We start from the raw sequence: 19222 nt of genomic DNA, 5'->3' as shown, positions 1-19222 counted from the left end.
TCAAGGAAGCGCAGGCGTCACGTCGGATGCACCAAATCTAAGGTAAGTAATAGGAATGTTGGACGTGGTCGCAGTGTGCATCTGACACGACACAACTGATGTCGGGTGAAGGTGAAACATGCAGCATTCGCGTCCGACAGTGGTGTTGTGTCGGATGCACGCTGCAACAACGTCCAACATTCCTATTACTTACCTTAGATTCAGCACACCCGACGTAACGCCTGCGCTTTCTCGCAGCCACAGGTCCAGGGCATTCTGGGTAACAGGTCCCACACCTGTACTACCCTCTAGCATCTTCTTCTGTCTCAGGGTGAAGATCTGTGCCTAATAGCATGTTTTAAAAAGATACCATTGCCAAATACAATTAACTAACTTGTCCATCACAATGAACAATGGGAAGAAAATGAAGGCAGAGCGCTTACTGAAATCTAGTTCTGTCCATCACTGTGCTTTTCCTCATGCCCCCAGCATCGCTGACGTTATCTTCGCCTTCTTCAGATTCCAAGCTACGGTTACAGCTGCGAATTGTCTGCATAATATTATTCACAGTCGACTCTTTCTCTGTGTTCTTTAATCCATCTTTCCCTATTCGCTGGACAAAGTTATCTTGTCCATTATAATCTGAAACAAACTGCATTGGAAATGTTCCTTTAATATATTTCCAGATCATAATAAAGGTAGTGGTGTTGTGTAACAATGGCCCAAATAACAACAGACAAACAATACATGTTTCGGATTTAAAAAATAACATTCAACCATACTCAGATGTTTCCAGACTACAACTTTCAGCATCAGGGAGTAAAGGCATGTTGGGAACTGTAGCAACTTCAGGGTTGTATACTTAAAGGAAAACTATACCCCCAAAATGAACACTTAAGCAACAGATAGTTCATATCATATTAAGTGGCATATTAAAGAATCTCACCAAACTGGAATATATATTTAAGTAAATATTGCCCTTTTACATCTTTTCCCTTGAACCACCATTTTGTGATGGTCTGTGTGCTGCCTCAGAGATCACCTGACCAGAAATAATTAAACTCTAACTGTAACAGGAAGAAGTGTTGAAGCAAAAGACACAACTCTGTCTGTTAATTGGCTCATGTGACCTTACATGTGGTTTGTATGTGTGCACAGTGAATCCTACGATCCCAGGGGGCGGCCCTTATTTTTTAAAATGGCAATTTTCTATTTATGATTACCCAATGGCACATACTACTAGAAAAGTATATTATTATGAAAATGGTTTATTTACATGAAGCAGGGTTTTACATATGAGCTGTTTTATGCAATATCTTTTTATAGAGACCTACATTGTTTGGGGGGTATAGTTTTCCTTTAAAGCAACAAGGCTTAACAGAATTTTCTCGTGTTGTTTGTGGGGGGGGGTCTCCAGGGTGATTCAATGAACTCAACAGAATCCTCCAATCAGCATTTCACACAATTGGTGTAAATCTGAATTCACTTTTTAATGGAGTATGAAGCATCAGGCACGGTTTAATCAACAGCAGTGTGCCCTCCTACCATGTGTTTGATTACAATGTAAGCGTTTGAGCCTAAGACAAATGGGTTAGAACAATAACAGTAACCAGATAAGTGCCAGTGTTTGCTGTTTATGTTTTAAGAACTAAATCCTAAAAATGAATATGACTAAAAATGCCATATATTATATACTGAAATGTTTGCACCAGTCTAAAGTTTCAGCTTCTCAACAGCAGCAATAATCTAGGACTTGTTACAGGGGGTCGCCATCTTGGAAAATGTTTGTACACTCACATGCTCAGTGGGCTCTGAGCAGCTGTTGAGAAGTTAAGCTTAGGGGTCGTCACATATTATCAAGCAGAAAATGAGGTTGGTCTGTAATATAAGCTGATGCTACAGGGCTGATTATTAAATTCTGATTCTAGTTGCACTGGTTTCTGTGCTGTCATGTCATCTGTATTAATTACTAATTGGCCTTATATTGTAACAATTATATTACAGATATATTCAGTATATTGTGCATCGGCCCCTAAACTCAGTAAGTGACAGCAGCACAGAGCATGTGAGAACTTTTCAGATTTTGATAAATAACCCCCTATATGTAGATTAATACATTTAGGGGCTGATTCACTATGGGTCGAATATCGAGGGTTAATTAACCCTCGATATTCGACTAGGAATTGAAATCCTTCGACTTCGAATATCGAAGTCGAAGGATTTAGCGCAAATGCTACAATCGTACATCGAAGGATTATTCCTTCGATCGAACGATTAAATCCTTCGAATCGAACGATTCGAAGGATTTAAATCCAACGATCGAAGGAATATCCTTCGATCAAAAAAACTTAGGCAAGCCTATGGGGACCTTCCCCATAGGCTAACATTGACTTCGGTAGCTTTTATCTGCCGAACTAGGGGGTCGAAGTTTTTTTTAAAGAGACAGTACTTCGACTATCGAATGGTTGAATAGTCGAACAATTTTTACTTCGAATCCTTCGATTCGTAGTCGTAGTCGTAGTCGAAGGTCGAAATAGCCCATTCGATAGTCGAAGTAGCCCAAAAAATACTTCGAAATTCGAATTTTTTTTACTTCGAATCCTTCACTCGAATTTAGTGAATCGGCCCCTAAATAAGTAGATTTGAATGTAGAAAATGTTATTGTGTCTGTATCACTTTAAGGTAGCTGCTGGCTCTGGCAGAAGTTTTATTGAGCGATACTGCTCTAAGAAAACAACCTGCTGTTGCCAAACTAGGGTTCCCAGTGTGCCTTAACCTTGATAATATGTTATGGTATGATGTGATTGAACTTTAAGAACCTTAAAGTGTGGTTCAACCGTGTGGTACAGGGGGATAAGATCCCCTTTAAAGGAGAGCTAAACTCCCTTAACAACAACAGGGAAACTCCCCTGTGCCGCTCTGCATTATAGGGTCAGGTTGTTTTTCAGGGGCACCTTTCTGATTAATACACAGAGCGGTGAGAGGGGTAGAGATGTCGCGAACTGTTCGCCGGCGAACTTGTTCGCGCGAACATCGGGTGTTCACGCTCGCCGGAAGTTCGCGAACGTCGCGCGACGTTCGCCATTTTGGGTTCGCCATTGTTGGCGCTTTTTTTTGCCCTCTCACCCCAGACCAGCAGGTACATGGCAGCCAATCAGGAAGCTCTCCCCTGGACCACTCCCCTTCCCTATAAAAACCGAAGCCCTGCAGCGTTTTTTCACTCTGCCTGTGTGTGCTGAAGAGATAGTGTAGGGAGAGAGCTGCTGCCTGTTAGTGATTTCAGGGACAGTTGAAAGTTTGCTGGCTAGTAATCGTTTTGATACTGCTCTGTTATTGGAGGGACAGAAGTCTGCAGGGGTTTGAGGGACATTTAAGCTTAGGTAGCTTTGCTGGCTAGTAATCTACCTTCTACTGCAGTGCTCTGTATGTAGCTGCAGTGGGCAGCTGTCCTGCTTCTGATCTCATCTGCTGACTGCTGCAATAACAGTAGTCCTTGTAAGGACTGCTTTTATTTATTTTTTGTTGTTTTACTACTACTACTACTACTACTACTATAAGAGCCCAGTGCTATTAGTCTAGCAGTGTTGGGGAGTGGGACTGGTGTGCTAATCTGCTGCTCCTAGTAGTTCAGCAGCACCAACTTTAATTTTTTTTTTTTAATATTCATTTTTTTTTATTTTACTTTTTTTTATTTTACTACCGCTGTAGTAGTGTATAAGTTGACCTTTTAGGCATTATTTGCCCTGTAGGCATTATTTGCACACTGTTTTCTTCAACCCGCCATCGAGCTGTGTGACCTTGTTCACATTCTGTCTAAATATCCATAATATTACCGTCTCCAGAAAAAACACCCGGAGTCACTTTTTTCAAGCAGCCATAATATATTTTACGTAATCCGTATCCACCGCTGTAGTAGTGTATACGTTGGCCTTGTAGGCATTATTTGCACACTGTTTTCTTCAACCCGCCATCGAGCTGTGTGACCTTGTTCACATTCTGTCTAAATATCCATAATATTACCGTCTCCAGAAAAAACACCGGAGTCACTTTTTTCAAGCAGCCATAATATATTTTACGTAATCCGTATCCACCGCTGTAGTAGTGTATACGTTGGCCTTGTAGGCATTGTTTGCCCAGTTTTTTGGCCACAGCCACTGAAGCACAGAGGCCAGAAAAAAATATGCCATATAAATGCTGAAAATAGTCATTTTTTGCCATAACGTTGACTCAACGTATATGGCAAAAAATGACTATTTTCAGCATTTATGTGGCATATTTTTTCTGGCAACTGTGCTTCAGTGGCTGCAACCAAAAAAACTGGGCAAACAATGTCTACAAGGTCAACGTATGGCGAAAAATTACTATTTTCAGCATTTATATGGCATATTTTTTCTGGCAACTGTGCTTCAGTGGCTGCGTCCAAAAAAACTGGGCAAACAATGTCTACAAGGTCAACGTATGGCGAAAAATGACTATTTTCAGCATTTATATGGCATATTTTTTCTGGCAACTGTGCTTCAGTGGCTGCGTCCAAAAAAACTGGGCAAACAATGCCTACAAGGTCAACGTATGGCAGTTGTTTAAAGAGAACAGTAGATTACTAGCCAGCAAAGCTACCTAAGCTAAAATGTCCCTCAAATCCCTGCAGACTTCTGTCCCTCCAATACAGAGCAGTATCAAGCAGATTACTAGCCAGCAAACTTACTATCATCTGTCCTGAAATCACTAACAGCTCTCCCCCTACACTATCTCTTCCAAGCACACACAGGCAGATTTTTCAGATACATTTTTGCCCTTGATCCCCTCTGGCATGCCACTGTCCAGGTCGTTGCACCCTTTAAACAACTTTAAAATCATTTTTCTGGCCAGAAATGTCTTTTCTAGATGTTAAAGTTCGCCTTCCCATTGAAGTCTATGGGGTTCGCGAACCGTTCGCGAACCGCTCGCATTTTTGCGCAAGTTCGCGAATATGTTCGCGAACTTTTTTTCCGACGTTCGCTACATCCCTAGAGAGGGGCAATGCCAGGCAGCTAAGGGGGGATGTTACCATTGGGGCTAGTTATTTCTCCTTTATTTGTGGGCCACTTACATTAAAATGCTTGGGGACCTAAAGGAATAATTTTAGAGAGGTTTTAGATCCCCTTTAAATAGCAGAAAAGTAAACTGTGCCAGGTAATTGGTTGCTGTGGGTTACTAAAATTGAACTTTGTACCTTTTATTATACTACCCCAATACCATATCTGGTTAAGCAAATGATTTATGGCTAAAAGACAAGAAAGCATTTATGAGTCCAATGAGTTTCAATCAGTGTACATTGTTTCATAAGTGCACTCCAGCCTTTGGGTTCCCTAAAACTTGGATCAAATGTTGGCTTATTGAAATCTTTGTGTCGTGGTAAAATGAAAATCTGAAAATCAAACAATACAGTAACATAATTACTGGAATAGTCAAGTGATTCGGTCAACATATCCAATTGCCTTAATGGGCAACGGACTTGGAGCGTGTCACGTCTTGAGATAAATTACAAAGTGTGTTTCGGAATGACTGAAATAATTTTATTTCCAGGAACTAGGGACGTGGAGGAGAGGATTTTAGGCCAAGAATGTTAGTATTCTGCAAACAGGTTATAATCAGAATAGACAGATTGCAGGATCCCTACATGTTAATGAGGTTGTACTATGTTATTAATATACCTTGTACTGTGCACCCAAATAATGGATTTTAAAGAGTCAGTAAAACCACATAATGAAAGTGCTATATATGCATTTATAATACACAAAAGCCATGAATATCTTGTAAATTATATCCTTATAAACGGTGAGTAGTGATGTCATCAGTTATAAACGGTGAGTAGTGATGTAATTTCTGTCACATGACTCACTAAAATTTGTGTATTATAATTAATAAAGTACCCCCAGTTGTAAAATATGAGGATATTATAAGTTACCTCGGAGTTCCATGACCTGTATAAAAACACTCGGCCTTCGGCCTCGTGTTTTTATATGGTCATGAAACTCCTCGGTAACTTATAATATCCTTATATTTTACAAGAGGGGGTACTTTATTCACTATATATACACTTATCTATATAAACTCCTTTACAATAGAATGCTTACAACTAAGGACATTTTTGCATACTATAAAATCTACATTTATACATAATAGATTGTTATTCCCAATTAATGTGGTTTTTCCTTTTATTTGTCTGATGGACATGATCTACAAATGCAAGAAATGTCACTTCCGGTGCTATAGGACAAGAAGAAAGGAATGAAAGGTAGTACACCCTACTGTAAAATACAAGGATATTTTAAGTCACTCAGTTCCATGACCTTATATATTATACAGGTCATTGAGACTTCCAATATCTTCCTATTTTACAACAGGGGGTACTTTATTTATTATAATACACAAGTTTCAGTGATCCCTGAGACATGTAAATGACTAGGAATAAACCAAATCAAGGATTCGATTAGGATTTTGGACAGGATTCGGCTTTTTTCAGCAGGATCCAAGTGTCTGGCTGAACCTAATCCTAAAAATCATGTGAGTTTTCATCACACAACAAGGAAATAAAGAAAATGTTCTCTTTCCCGGCTCATTTCCCTAATTTGCATATGCAAATTAGCACTTGGTTAGGGATTAGGCCAAATCTTTGGTGCATCCCTACAAATTACATTACTAAGCTCCAATTATATATCACTAAGCACTGTTTAAAGGATAAGTAAACCTTAAAAATAAGTGAATGTAATATTGATGAGAGTGCTATTCTAAGCACCTATGTAATGTACATTCATATTTATTTATTTTTTATTCCAAGATATTAAAGGTTACATGTACTGTAAATATGAATGAATTTTGTTACAGCAGCGCCACCTGCTGGTCAGTCTGACCAAGTGGTCAGACTGCGCTGATATTCTTCTGGTTAGGGAAGATGTGAGAAAGGTCTCTAATTGTTCTCCTAAGCAGAAGAACATCAGAGCAGCCTGTTTCTTTCTCCTGACAACTTCCTTGACTACTTGCTGGTCAGACTGGTGGGAAAATGACCAGCAGGTGGCGCTGTTGTAACAAAATTCATTCATATTAACAGTACATGTAACCTTTAATATCTTGGAATAAAAAATAAATAAATAATGAATGTATATTGCAAAAGAGCTTAGAATAGCACCCTCATCAATTTTACATTCACTTATTTTAAAGGTTTACTTATCCTTTAAGAGGATAAAATTTAGAGAATACTCATGTTTCTTGTGTATTATATAAAGATAATGAATGTCAGCAGGTTTAGACGTTCAGAAAATACAGTTGCAGTACCTCCAGTGTTTCGCTCTGAGCATCATATTGAGGACAAAGACTGATGATACTCGCTGCTCCATCAAGAACTTCACATAGTTCCTTTAGAAAGACCCCACAGAAAGGAACCACCTTACAGCCAGGTATATTTAGGGCCCTGTTCACCACTTTCCTGTACTCGGATGATGATTCATGCTGTGCCATTGCATCTTTCAAGCTGCGCATGGATTCAATATCGGACTGATCCATAAATTGCCACATTTTTAAAACTTTTCTTGTCCTAATGAGAACAGGAGAACCGGAGAGAAATGAACAGAATGAAGTTCTAGCAACAGCTCCTTCATCTAAGAATACGATGAATCATTTACACTTTGACGGTATTGTCATTATCTATGGCCACAGAACTCAGATCACATACAGATCAGTGTTGGGCTGCAATGCCAAGGGCCCACCAGAAAACTTTAACCCATAGGATTACACTCCAAAAATGTTTCCTTGTTTGTTCACTAAACCTCTTCATTCTGAGTGTCTTTCCTTTAAATAATATAATTTATTCTTCCATCTATTTAACATTTTTGTTCCCATACAGAAATAGGGGCTAACCAAATGATTAGACACAGCAGGAACCACTGACTCCAGGGCCTACAGGGAGTTTTTCTGGTATAACAGTGGGCCAGTCTGACACTGTACATCAAGCATATAAGTGATTAGAGGGTAAGAAACTATCCTAAATCAATTTTTTTTGTGGTGACTAATACGAAAAAAATGTTTTTCCATAAATTAACTTTCATATCTTAAAATTATATATAGCACCTTCATTGTTTGGCAGGCCATATAGTTTGGTGAAGTACAAGGATCAAACTGGTTGCAATTAAAAAATGTATCTCCTATTGTTTTGATAGAAGAGGCAAACGTGTCATTGTAACAACACGGCACTTCAAATAAGTTCAAATAAGGAAGGTTGGTGAATTTTAACTGGCAAGCACTGAAGTAAAGGACTAACAAACTTGGCTACTTACAGCTATTTGTAATGTCTCTGATCAGTGAGATACTTTGATAGGCTTGAGAGCTTTAAACATGTTCATCAACATTCTCCATGCTATCAACACTTTTGCAGGATTCAGATTTACTTTAATTCTACTTAATATTTCAGCTGAGTAAACATCATTCCTTTGGCAATATCAACATTAGGACCAGCAATGAGCAAAACTCTTCTGATTCATAGCCATTTAAAACCATGTCTGACGAGGAGCCAGCTCATTTTTATAATAGTTGCTTTTACCTCTTCTTAATTTAAAAAGTACCTGAGGCCTGCCAGGAATTCCATGACAGCGTTGTAATTTCCCATGTTCCAGCAACACTTTGCAATGTGAACGACGTGTGAGAAAACTTCTCGTTTCTCCTCCATAGATCCCGCGGTTAGAATCAGCCATGTGACCCAGGCGCTAACCTACAATGACAAGCACCAATCTCATTAGTCATTGAACAGCAACATATTCCTTACATGATATTAATTGCTAACTTACGTACATAACAGTTGTTTGTGAATTTGGGACTAGAAGCTCGTATCTATCTCTAGGAGGTTTTTCGGTGCTCTGAGCACAGAGTTGATGGCAACCTTTTCTAAACCATCTTGATATAGGGAATAACGTGCCTTTATTGTAAAATAGTTGTTGGAGTCTTGGCACAGGGCTGGGGGGCTTTGGGGAACTTTTCTATGGAAAGAATATTGTCCCCGTTCTTTTTTGCCAATACTGTTGTCTCCCTACGGATTTTCGTAGTATGACTTTTACGCTTTGTGCACACAGTGTTCATCTTTACAGAATTCTCACTCTAAGAAAATTAAATGAAAGTCAATGATTAATTATTATTAGGGTAGAATTGTATTTATGCTGCTTTTTTATGTATTGCTTACGCCAACAAGTGTTATTTTCCTGTGTTACACATTTTTTGCAGAATACAATCTCTCTGCTGGCAACCAGGTTAATAAAGGATATCACTTCATTAGCACAAGTGGATTTATGTAAAGGAGCAAGGAACCATTGTTCAATCAGGGATTATCATTCCATTCTGTTTTGCTTGCCAAATTCAGGGACACTTCTAAAAACCGAGATTTAGAAATTTTAAACATGATACAAACTGGAGACAAGACAAAACCAAGAAAAATAAATGCAATTTAATCAATTTATTTTTTACCAGAATAAATAACATTATTAGAATGAGCAATGAGAGCAAAGTAATGACCAGAAACCTACATATGTGCAGCAGATAATCAAAGCCTTTGCCAACACTGGCACTTTTTGTTGCCGTATTTATTTTGTAATGAAAAAAATGATCTAAGTTAGGGCTATGTTGCACTATCCATTGAAGACAAGGGCAAAAGTAACAAGAGATAATGAGAAAGCACCCATGAATAACAACCATAAACTTGCCTAAAATAATGTAACTCTCCTAATGTAAATAAAATCCAATTTTTATTTACTTTAATGAAAAAGAAATCTATCTCCAATATACTTCAATTAAAAAATGTGTACCATTTTTATAAGAAACCAGATTGTATGTAGTGAAATCCCCCCTTCGTTTTACTTGCTCTGACTGCTGCGGACCCAGTGCAGTCTGTATATTCTGATTATTAATCATTCTTGCTGTATTGGCTTCTATGGCAAAAATTATTTGACTTGTGCTGTTTTGATAATTTATGACAATCCCTAAATTTAACCTCCCAACTGAAGCCCAGACCACATTGAGCATGTGCGTAGTCTTGGTCTTGCAAAGATGTTTACAATAGTTAGAAGATGGTGACCCCCTGCAGCCAACTTTGAAAGCATAAATCACATGTTTAAATAGTCTTCTGGTGCAGTAAGTTCATGTTTATGTTTAGTATACAAAATACAGCATTTCTAGCATTATTCTAATTTAGTTCCCCTTTAAAGGAGAACTAAACCCTAAAATTGAATATGGCTAAAAATGCCATATTTTATATACTGAACTTATTGCACTGGCATAAAGTTTCAGCTTCTCAATAGTAGCAATGATCCAGGACTTCAAACTTGTCACAGGGGGTCACCATCTTGGAACGTGTCTGCTAAATGCTCAGGGGGCTCTGAGCAGCTGTTGAGAAGCTAAGCTTAGGGGTCGTCACAAATTTTCGAGCAGAAAATGAGGCTACCCTGTAATGTAAGCTGGTGCTACAGGGCTGATTATTAAATTCTCATGCTAATTGCACTGGTTCCTGTGCTGCCATGTTACTAATTATCTGTATTAATTACTAATCAGCCTTATATCGTGACATTTATATTCTATGTGTTCTGTATATTGTGAGTGGGTCACTAAGCTTTAAGTGTCAGCAGCACAGAGCATGTGCAGTGAATCAGCAGAAAAGAAAATGGGGAGCTACTGGGGCATCTTTGGAGACACAAATCTTCCCTGCTAAAGGGCTGTAGTTGCTTTGGGCTGGAACAGAAGCCCAAAACATAATGTACAACAATTTAGCCAACCTCTTTAGTTAAGCTTTAGTTCTCCTTTAAGTTATTTTTATAATGTTGGGGATTAATATCCAGAAATTTATGAGCCGCACAACACTGTTATAGCAAGTTTATGACCCCTGTACATGCTCTGTGAATGTAATGGTTAATAGAGAGAGACAAAATCATTACACCTTATGTTGTCTTTATGTTGCCAAGCTATATAAGGTGGAAGGATGGCACTGGAACATCACAGACAAAAACACACAAAAAAAATTCCATTACACATTGCATTATTCCATATACAAACGTTATTGATATCTGATGGTTTCATGTTCTTAAGAGCTTACCGTTATGGCTAAACAAATTAACCACTCACAGTTATAACCTCTAATAATGCCAAGCAGACAGGTTGTTATGGTTATCATATCTGTAGCCTTGTATGATGGATAACAGGAGGTCGCAAGTGTGTTAAGGAAAAGATTTTTGTCTCTGCTCTTGGAGATTTGCAATATTTGCCAAAAATCACGGCTGCTAAAATGCAATTAATTGATATTGCTCAGCAACGAGTTTCTTTTATTAAAACATTTAACCAAAACTGACACCTCCTAGACCCCCAAAGTAAGTATCTTATCAACTGAATGTGCAAGTGTTAGTTATTCTTGCTTGTCAGGTCACTCTGTAATCTGTTTAAAGGTAGAAAAATAAAAATCGCTTTTCATTACGATTATGTGAAACCAAGAAGAGTGTGTCTAACAGTTTAACAGAGAAGGCAGGATTCTCATTCGAGCATACGCTAGCATCAATTGGGCCTAATTTGGAAGGGTGCCCAATGCAAGTTGCCCTTATAACATTGCCCCATTCCCTACGTGAGAGCATGGGGACAAGTGGGGGGAACTCATTTACCCCGGAAAAGCTCTGGTCATTGCACTATTCCCCAGGACTAGCACCACCTACAGTTGTGGCTAAGTCACATGCCTCTTCTGCCTATCTCTAGTTGTGGCCCTGCCTCTGGTCTATGAAAAATTATATTATTTAGTGTTAAATGGCAGTGTAGCCCTATTCAGTTACTGCAGGAAATCTAGCACTGATTTTCTTCCTTGTGGCCCCACAGGAGTCCTGTGTCTCTGCTACAGGGGAGAGCAGGTACACTACACTGATGTGCCTCCACCCAGGGTCAAGACAGACTGGGCTGTGATATCCCTTAAGGGTTGCCACCTGTCCAGATTTTAAATTGGACTTAGTCACCCAGACATAAAAAGCTGTATCGTAAAAGTCCTTTCCAAATTAAATATGAAAACATCCATATTTGTTATAAAGGCATTTAAAGATTTCAGCTGTCAATCATACATTGCCTACGTATACATGAGCAACTTTACATTATATTTCAGATGATTTCGTCTCTAAGCTGTCCTGAGAAGGGCTCCCTTTGGCTTTCTGTGGCCTGAGAAAAGCAATTGGGGTTCCCCAATTGACATTTCACACACAGTAATATCTAGGACCTTGCAGCACCTTGCTTTCATTCTGTCCCAGCACTTCCTGTGCAGCACTTCCTTCCTGTCAGCTCACAGGGGTCAGATGGAGACCCCTCCCCCTCCTTGCCCAGAAAAACACAGAGGAGAGAAAAAGTATACATAGAGGTCCGTTTACTAAAGCACAGTAAAAATATGCGCACAAGATACAGACAAATTTATCGCCGAATATGTTTTTGTCAGTTTACTAACCTGCAGTAAATATAAATTTGTGAATTTTCTTACGCAAGAATAGGTGTTCGCCAGTTATCGCATTCGCTGAAAATAACGCTACATACACATTAACGCCTGGTTTACTAAACAGCCAAATGTGCAAAAGACAAAATTTACGCAAGAATATTCGCAAAATTTTACCGCCACCTATGTAGTGGTGTAAAGTATTTTTCCACCAGAAAATTCTCAAGGGGCAGGAAATATCTCATATTACTTTTTACCCATCATTCTTTGCTGACAGGAGAGAGATCTGTAGCTATTGCTGACAAATGTTTTGGCTTTCGCTTCTATCTGCTGCAACAGTAGCAGTTTCAGCTCAGAGGCGTATTATTGGCAGCAGCATCACGGTCCAAGGATTATTCAACAGTGGCGTAACTACCGGGGGAGCAGGGGGTACGATTGGGCCAGGACCCGCACCCCCTCAGGGCCCCCCGGTAGCTCGGGCGCCACTGACACTGGCGGAATTCCGGGTGTACGGAGGGGGGCCTGGCTGCACGTCCCACGCCTGGGCCTGCCCCCCTCTAGTTACGTTACTGTTCGTCAGCCTCTACGCTTTTTTGGTTTCATTGTCATTGGCTACATTAAACTGTGCATTTCTATGAAGCAAACAGATGACTGGTATGATTTCTTGTTCATATGTCGGCAGATGGGTTTATATGATGCATACATGTTTGATTGGTGTTACTCTGGTAATGTTGTTGGATGGTATAATCATCAGTCAATATAGATGCATTTCTGGCCATAAATGTCACAGTAAAAATTGCCATAATAACCGCCATAAAACAAGACTATTTTATAGCATAAATATTCGCAAAAACTTAATTTGTCACCAGAAACTTCGCAACTTGCTAAAATTACCGCTAACATTAGCTGGTTTGTTAACGTAGTTACTGCAAACGTTCGCAATGACTTCTGAGCGCATCGTTGTTTAGTAAACGTAGTCGCTGCGAATATTCTGGCGTGGAAATATTTGCAGCGATAACATGCAGAAGCTTAAAGTCAGATTTAGTAAACGGACCCCATAGTGTAGCTCCCCTAGAGATGAACCAAATGTTGAGTTACAACAAGTTCCAGTATTCTTCAGTATATTCTCAAGGGTTAAACATGATGGGATCTATAGTCGGGCAATCACAGAAATGGATTCTGACTGGCGACTTTGTGTAATGGGACTTTTTCCACCGCCCTTTATGACCAATGGGCCAAGTGATACGAATATATGCTCCAATGAGAATCCTGCATACTCTGTATGCTCTTAGATTTGACTTCTTGGTCTCAACAATCATTAGAAGCACTGAAAATGTATTCCTAGCTCTATAATCTTAAGTGACACTAGACCAACCAGTAGCCTTATTATAATAATAAACAAATACCACAAACAATAATTGTATTGTCAGTATGTTCAAACACAATGACATTTCTGGCCCAGTATGAATGTCATTTGAGATTGGACGGTTTAAATGTCTGTAGATTTTGTAATATAGGAGCGTAAAGCCTTGCACATGAAGGGCTTTTTGGCTCCTTTTATACCATCTCACCCTAACCAGGTTTGATTCTCTGCTGGAATACAGGAGGGAACTGAAATACTGGAGTTGTAAGGCAGGAATGATACAGAACATTGATAGCAATGGAATAACTAGGCAGCAATTTAACATGTTATTTACAAAGAAAACAAAAAACAGCAAAGATTTCAGCAGCAAAGTAATGCTCATAGACATGGAAAATGGAAACTCCTCTTAATTCTCTAACTATATATTACTCCTGTGTGATAATGTCAGGAACAAGTATTACTCATAACACTCTTAGTTGATTAAAGGGCATGCCTACGCATTTTCTCCAGTGAGAATCCAACCTACATGCACTTATCCTGCTTATGGTGGTTATCATGTAGTTTTGGACTGTACAAATAACCCCACAGTCAAACGTGAGAAGTGAATACTCTACTACTGAAAGTTATTTCTTTCTCTTCCTCACTTTTTGAATTCATCCTTGAACACAACACCAACTCATTTCCCAAACAATGCAGTTATCATCTTTATCATTTTGTAAAGAATTTATTTGCACTTTCAACAGGACTTTCATAGATGTCGTCAGCGCTTAACAAGACTAGTAAAAAATGTTTCCTTTCTTCTAATAAATAGCAGTCTTTGCATAAAAAGTACGTAGGTCAGCTTGCCTCTATCTGCTTATCTTGAGTTTTCTTTTTTCTGCAATATCAAGAAGTACAGGGAAAGCAAGAAAATTCCACAGCAAAATTTGTTCCTTTAAAGGACCCTGACAGGTGTCTCTGTGATTATAAGAGGTGAATGTGAAAATGATGTGCTGCTATGAGGGCTGGCTGCTGCCTTTGTGTTCCCTGCTCCAAAATAGTTTTATTCATATATATATATATATATATATATATATATATATATATATATATATATATATTTTTTTTTTTTTTTTTATGGCATATGGCATATATATATATATTTTACTCAAGATACCCAATTGGAGGCCCACACAGCAAACATTTTTTTAAACATTTACCACATGCCATCGTGCAACAAGGCGCAAGGATAAACCAGCAGTAACCAGTAAAGATAAATAGAAGGTAGAAATGCATAAAATATTAACTGTGTGTCAGGGTAATGTATAACTTGTTAATGTATCCTCTGATGAAGCACCGAATGATGAGAAATGTGTAAGGAGGGGGCAGCATGGGGACCATGTGACACTAGGGTGCACCTTTTGCCATTTGGTATAGTATAAATTTTGATATTCTACTTTAAAACTACTGTATCTGTAACTATAAACGATAAAGGTTTTTGTGTGTGAAACCGTTAACTTGGTTGTGTGTTTCAATAATGTATACCTTGCATTTAAAGGCAAACTAACCATCTGTTAGTGATTCTGTAATGCATGGTCTACACTATGCATCTTGCAGTATATAAATTAAAAGGATACTGTCATGGGAAAAAAAACATTTTTCAAAATGAATCAGTTAATAGTGCTGCTCCAGCAGAATTCTGCACTGAAATCCATTTCTCAAAAGAGCAAACAGATTTTTTTATATTCAATTTTGAAATCTGACATGGGGCTAGACATATTGTCAATTTCCCAGCTGCCCCAAGTCATGTGACTTGTGCTCTGATAAACTTCAATCCCTCTTTACTGCTGTACTGCAAGTTGGAGTGATATCACCCCTTCCCAGCAGCCTAACAACAGAACAATGGGAAGGGAACCAGATAGCAGCTCCCTAACACAAGATAACAGCTGCCTGGTAGAGCTAAGAACATCAATAGTAAAAACCCATGTCCCACTGAAACTCCTTCAGTTACATTGAGAAGGAAAAACAGCAGCCTGCCAGAAAGCATTTCTCTCTAAAGTGCAGGCACAAGTCACATGACCAGGGGCAGCTGGGAAATTGACAAAATGTCTAGCCCCGTGTCAGATTTCAAAATTGAATATGAAAAAAATCTGTTTGCTCTTTTGAGAAATGGATTTCAGTGCAGAATTCTGCTGGAGTAGCACTATTAACTGATGCGTTTTGAAAAAAACATGTTTTCCCATGACAGTATCCCTTTAAGTGACACCCCATGTACTGGTATGGAATCTAATAATTGAAGGCCATTATGCAGAAAGTTCCTGAATAGTTTTATATTTAAACAAACATATCTTTAGTTATATAGCACTAACATACTTAACAGAGACTATGCATCATTCCCAGCTTATAGTGCAAGGTCTCTGTTGTAATTACACAATATTTTTCTTAGGTACCAATTAACTGACCTGTATATTTTTAGAGACAGAAGTAAACTGGAATACTCACACATGGGGAGCACTCAAAGTCTTTGTAAATAGTGCCCAAGGTGCAACAGAACTAAGAACTCAGGTACTGAATGGCAAACTATGTGCCACCATGTTTTATTTCTTATGCTTTGCTTTTCTAGTTTGTATTTTTTGTGCAAACGGACAGTATAATGGATGTTAAAGGCTGGTTCACTTTTTAGTATGTTATACAATGGCCAATTCAAATTAACTTTTCAATTGGTTCCCATTATTTATTTTTTATAATTATTTGCCTTTTTATTCTGAATCTTTGCAGCTTTCACATGGGTGTCCACGACCCTTCTAAAAAGAAAATGCTCTGTAAGGCTACAAATGTATTATTATTGTTACATTTTATTACTCATCTTTCTATTCAGGCCTCACCTAATCATATTCCAGTCTCTTATTCAAATCACTGCATGGTTGCTTGGGTAATTTGGACCCTAGTTACCAGACTGCTTAAATACAAATTGAAGAGCTGCTGAATAAAAAGCTAAATAACTAAAAAACCTTAAATAATAAAAAATTAAAACTAATTGCAAATTGTCTCAGAATATCACTCTCTACATCCTACTAAAAGATATCTCAAAAGTGAACAACCCCTTTAAAGGAAAACTATACCCTTTGTGAAGTACTATCTCCAAAGGTGCATTTAAGTGAAAACTTCCCATAACATAGGCAAAGTTGCGGTTACTTGCATAGAAAACATAAAACATACACTTAAGTATCAGTATCTGTCATAGAGCTTATTGAAATTGAAATTTACCATTTTATGAGTTTAGCCCAGCCCTCTGAATCGTACGATTCCCGTGCTCGTATCCGTTGGCAAAGAGGAGAACAGAGTATTACTTCAAGCGGGAGTTTGTGGCCACGCCCCTTTTCTCTGATTGGGTGTTACATGCTGACGTCATTTGTGCTTGCCGGTTTCTAAGCGAAGGAAAAATCACCTCACAAGAGTGATTCTGGACAACTGAGGAAGATTGCTGTGTTGCTCTTTGCATTTGTCTTCTAATATTAACTACTGTCTGAACTCAATATAAATTCTAGCGAGGTAACTTTTTACAGTTTATTTAATTAGCCAACTAGGATGGTGGAATGGTTATTGAGCAACCTCCTCAAAACCAAGTGAAATTACTCACACCCTGACAATAAAGGATTCCGTTTTTGTCCTCCGCATAAAAGCACAATTTGAATCAGTCTGTCAACCATCCCCTGTTCACCAGATCTCGCTGTGAGAGTAGGCTTTGTAGATTTTTCATGCATCACTCATATGGCAAAGGGACAAACCCCTGACCCCACCAACCTCAGCAAGGAAAATTTCTTCCTTGGCTGCTGCAAGAATTTGGCGACTAAGGAGAGCACGCGCCGACGCGAACGCGCGCGCGCAACCACGCGACCGCGCGCGCAACCACGCGAACGCGCGCGCGCAACCACGCGAACGCGCGCTCGCATCTGTGTTGCTTTACGCTTTTGTGTTACAATGTTAGCAAAAGCCCCAACACTCCCCCAGTTTTTAAGATACAACCATGTGGGAACTTACATGAGAGCACATGTGACAAGAAAATTATGGCTCTGAAACAAGTTACCAACCAGATAGAAGATAAACTGTACTATACATATATACCTTTTGTAAAATATTTCTTATAAATGCAAAGAACACGATGCAGCTTTCAATGGCCAGTGTATACTTCCTTTAGAAGAAGGTGAAAGGCGCTTCCTAATGACGTATGGTCCCATGCTCCAATTAAAAAAAGGAGGCGTGTCTGTGAGGTCATGATGGTCACATGAGGCATGCTGTGAACGAGCACGCAGGGCAGAGGCAGTAGTTGAGATGTGCTAAAATGGCTGCTAAAGGTATATGATGCAAATTATTAAATATTTACCTAAATATGTAAGAAAGCCTGGTATGTTCTATTTGTAATTTTTCTGAATAGCTAGTAAGTAATCAGTTGAATAAATTTATGTTTTGAACGAATAGATTTCCTTTAAGTAAGCTACAATAAATCCACATTCATAGCAAACAATCCTATTTGGTAAATTTAACAATTTAAATTATTTTAGGAGTCTTGAGGCATGGAGATTCAGATTATATTAACATTATCTGGAAAACTCTAAATGCCAGCATTCTAGATCCCATACATATTTAAGATAACCAGTTAGTTTGATAATTAAAAATAACCAGTATATATCTGGTTCAGGTATAGGATCCGTTATTTGGAAAGCTCAGAATTACAGAAAGGCCATCTCCCATAGACTAAATTCTAATAAAATATCTGATTTCCTCTGCTCTGTAAAAATAAAACAGTAGCTTGTACTTGATCCCACCTAAGATATAATTAATCCTTATTGGAAGCAAAACAGTACTATTGGATTTAATGTTTATATGGTATTTTAGTTGAGTTATGGTATGGGAAAATCCCAGGCCTGAACATTCCCACCTACCTTTTAAGATAAACCATTAGCCATAAAGGAGCTGAAGCTATTCTGTTTAATTTTACACCATAATATATTATTACTCCTAGCAGGTTATTTCTCAAAAATTTCTTGTGCGGGAAAAAGACTCGATAAAATTGTAAAAAAAAAATCAGAATCATATACATGTAAGGGGATGTACCGGATGAGGAATGTGATATGTGAGAATGTTATCTTGTTAAGTGACAAAAATGTGCATGTATGTAAAATGTATGTGTGTTTAAAATTTTTGGATGTCATTTCTTAGTCTTAGTTTAGTTTAAGTGTAATTTCCTCCCCCGGCCACTGTAGGACACAGAAGGGCTATAAAAGGAGGGCATTGCCCAAGGTGAGCTGTCTTGTTGGGAGGGCGTGGTTGGAAGAACATCACCTGGCTGGTGAGTGAAGACCCCAACAGTAGATAGGAGAAGTTAGAGAAAGAAGGATCTTGAGTTGAGCGAGCACTAGGTGCAAGAGATAGTG

The 19222-nt window shown here is 38.6% G+C and overlaps 1 protein-coding gene across 1 annotated transcript in view; it reads right to left on the bottom strand.

Moving 5' to 3' along the window:
* The window catches only part of LOC108697196 (1-phosphatidylinositol 4,5-bisphosphate phosphodiesterase epsilon-1), a 220328-nt gene that overhangs the window by 66236 nt on the left and 134870 nt on the right, over positions 1 to 19222 (bottom strand). The window contains exons 5-7 of the mRNA XM_041571012.1: positions 8577 to 8722; positions 7294 to 7552; positions 423 to 631 (exon numbers count right to left, since the gene is read on the bottom strand). Of these exons, the coding sequence (XP_041426946.1) occupies positions 423 to 631; positions 7294 to 7552; positions 8577 to 8722 (614 nt within the window). The remainder of the gene's footprint in view (positions 1 to 422; positions 632 to 7293; positions 7553 to 8576; positions 8723 to 19222) is intronic.

The sequence above is a fragment of the Xenopus laevis genome, chromosome 7S (assembly GCF_017654675.1).
Source record: "Xenopus laevis strain J_2021 chromosome 7S, Xenopus_laevis_v10.1, whole genome shotgun sequence".
NCBI classification, from domain to species: Eukaryota; Metazoa; Chordata; class Amphibia; order Anura; family Pipidae; genus Xenopus; species Xenopus laevis.
This window is presented reverse-complemented; position numbering and strand designations above follow the sequence as displayed.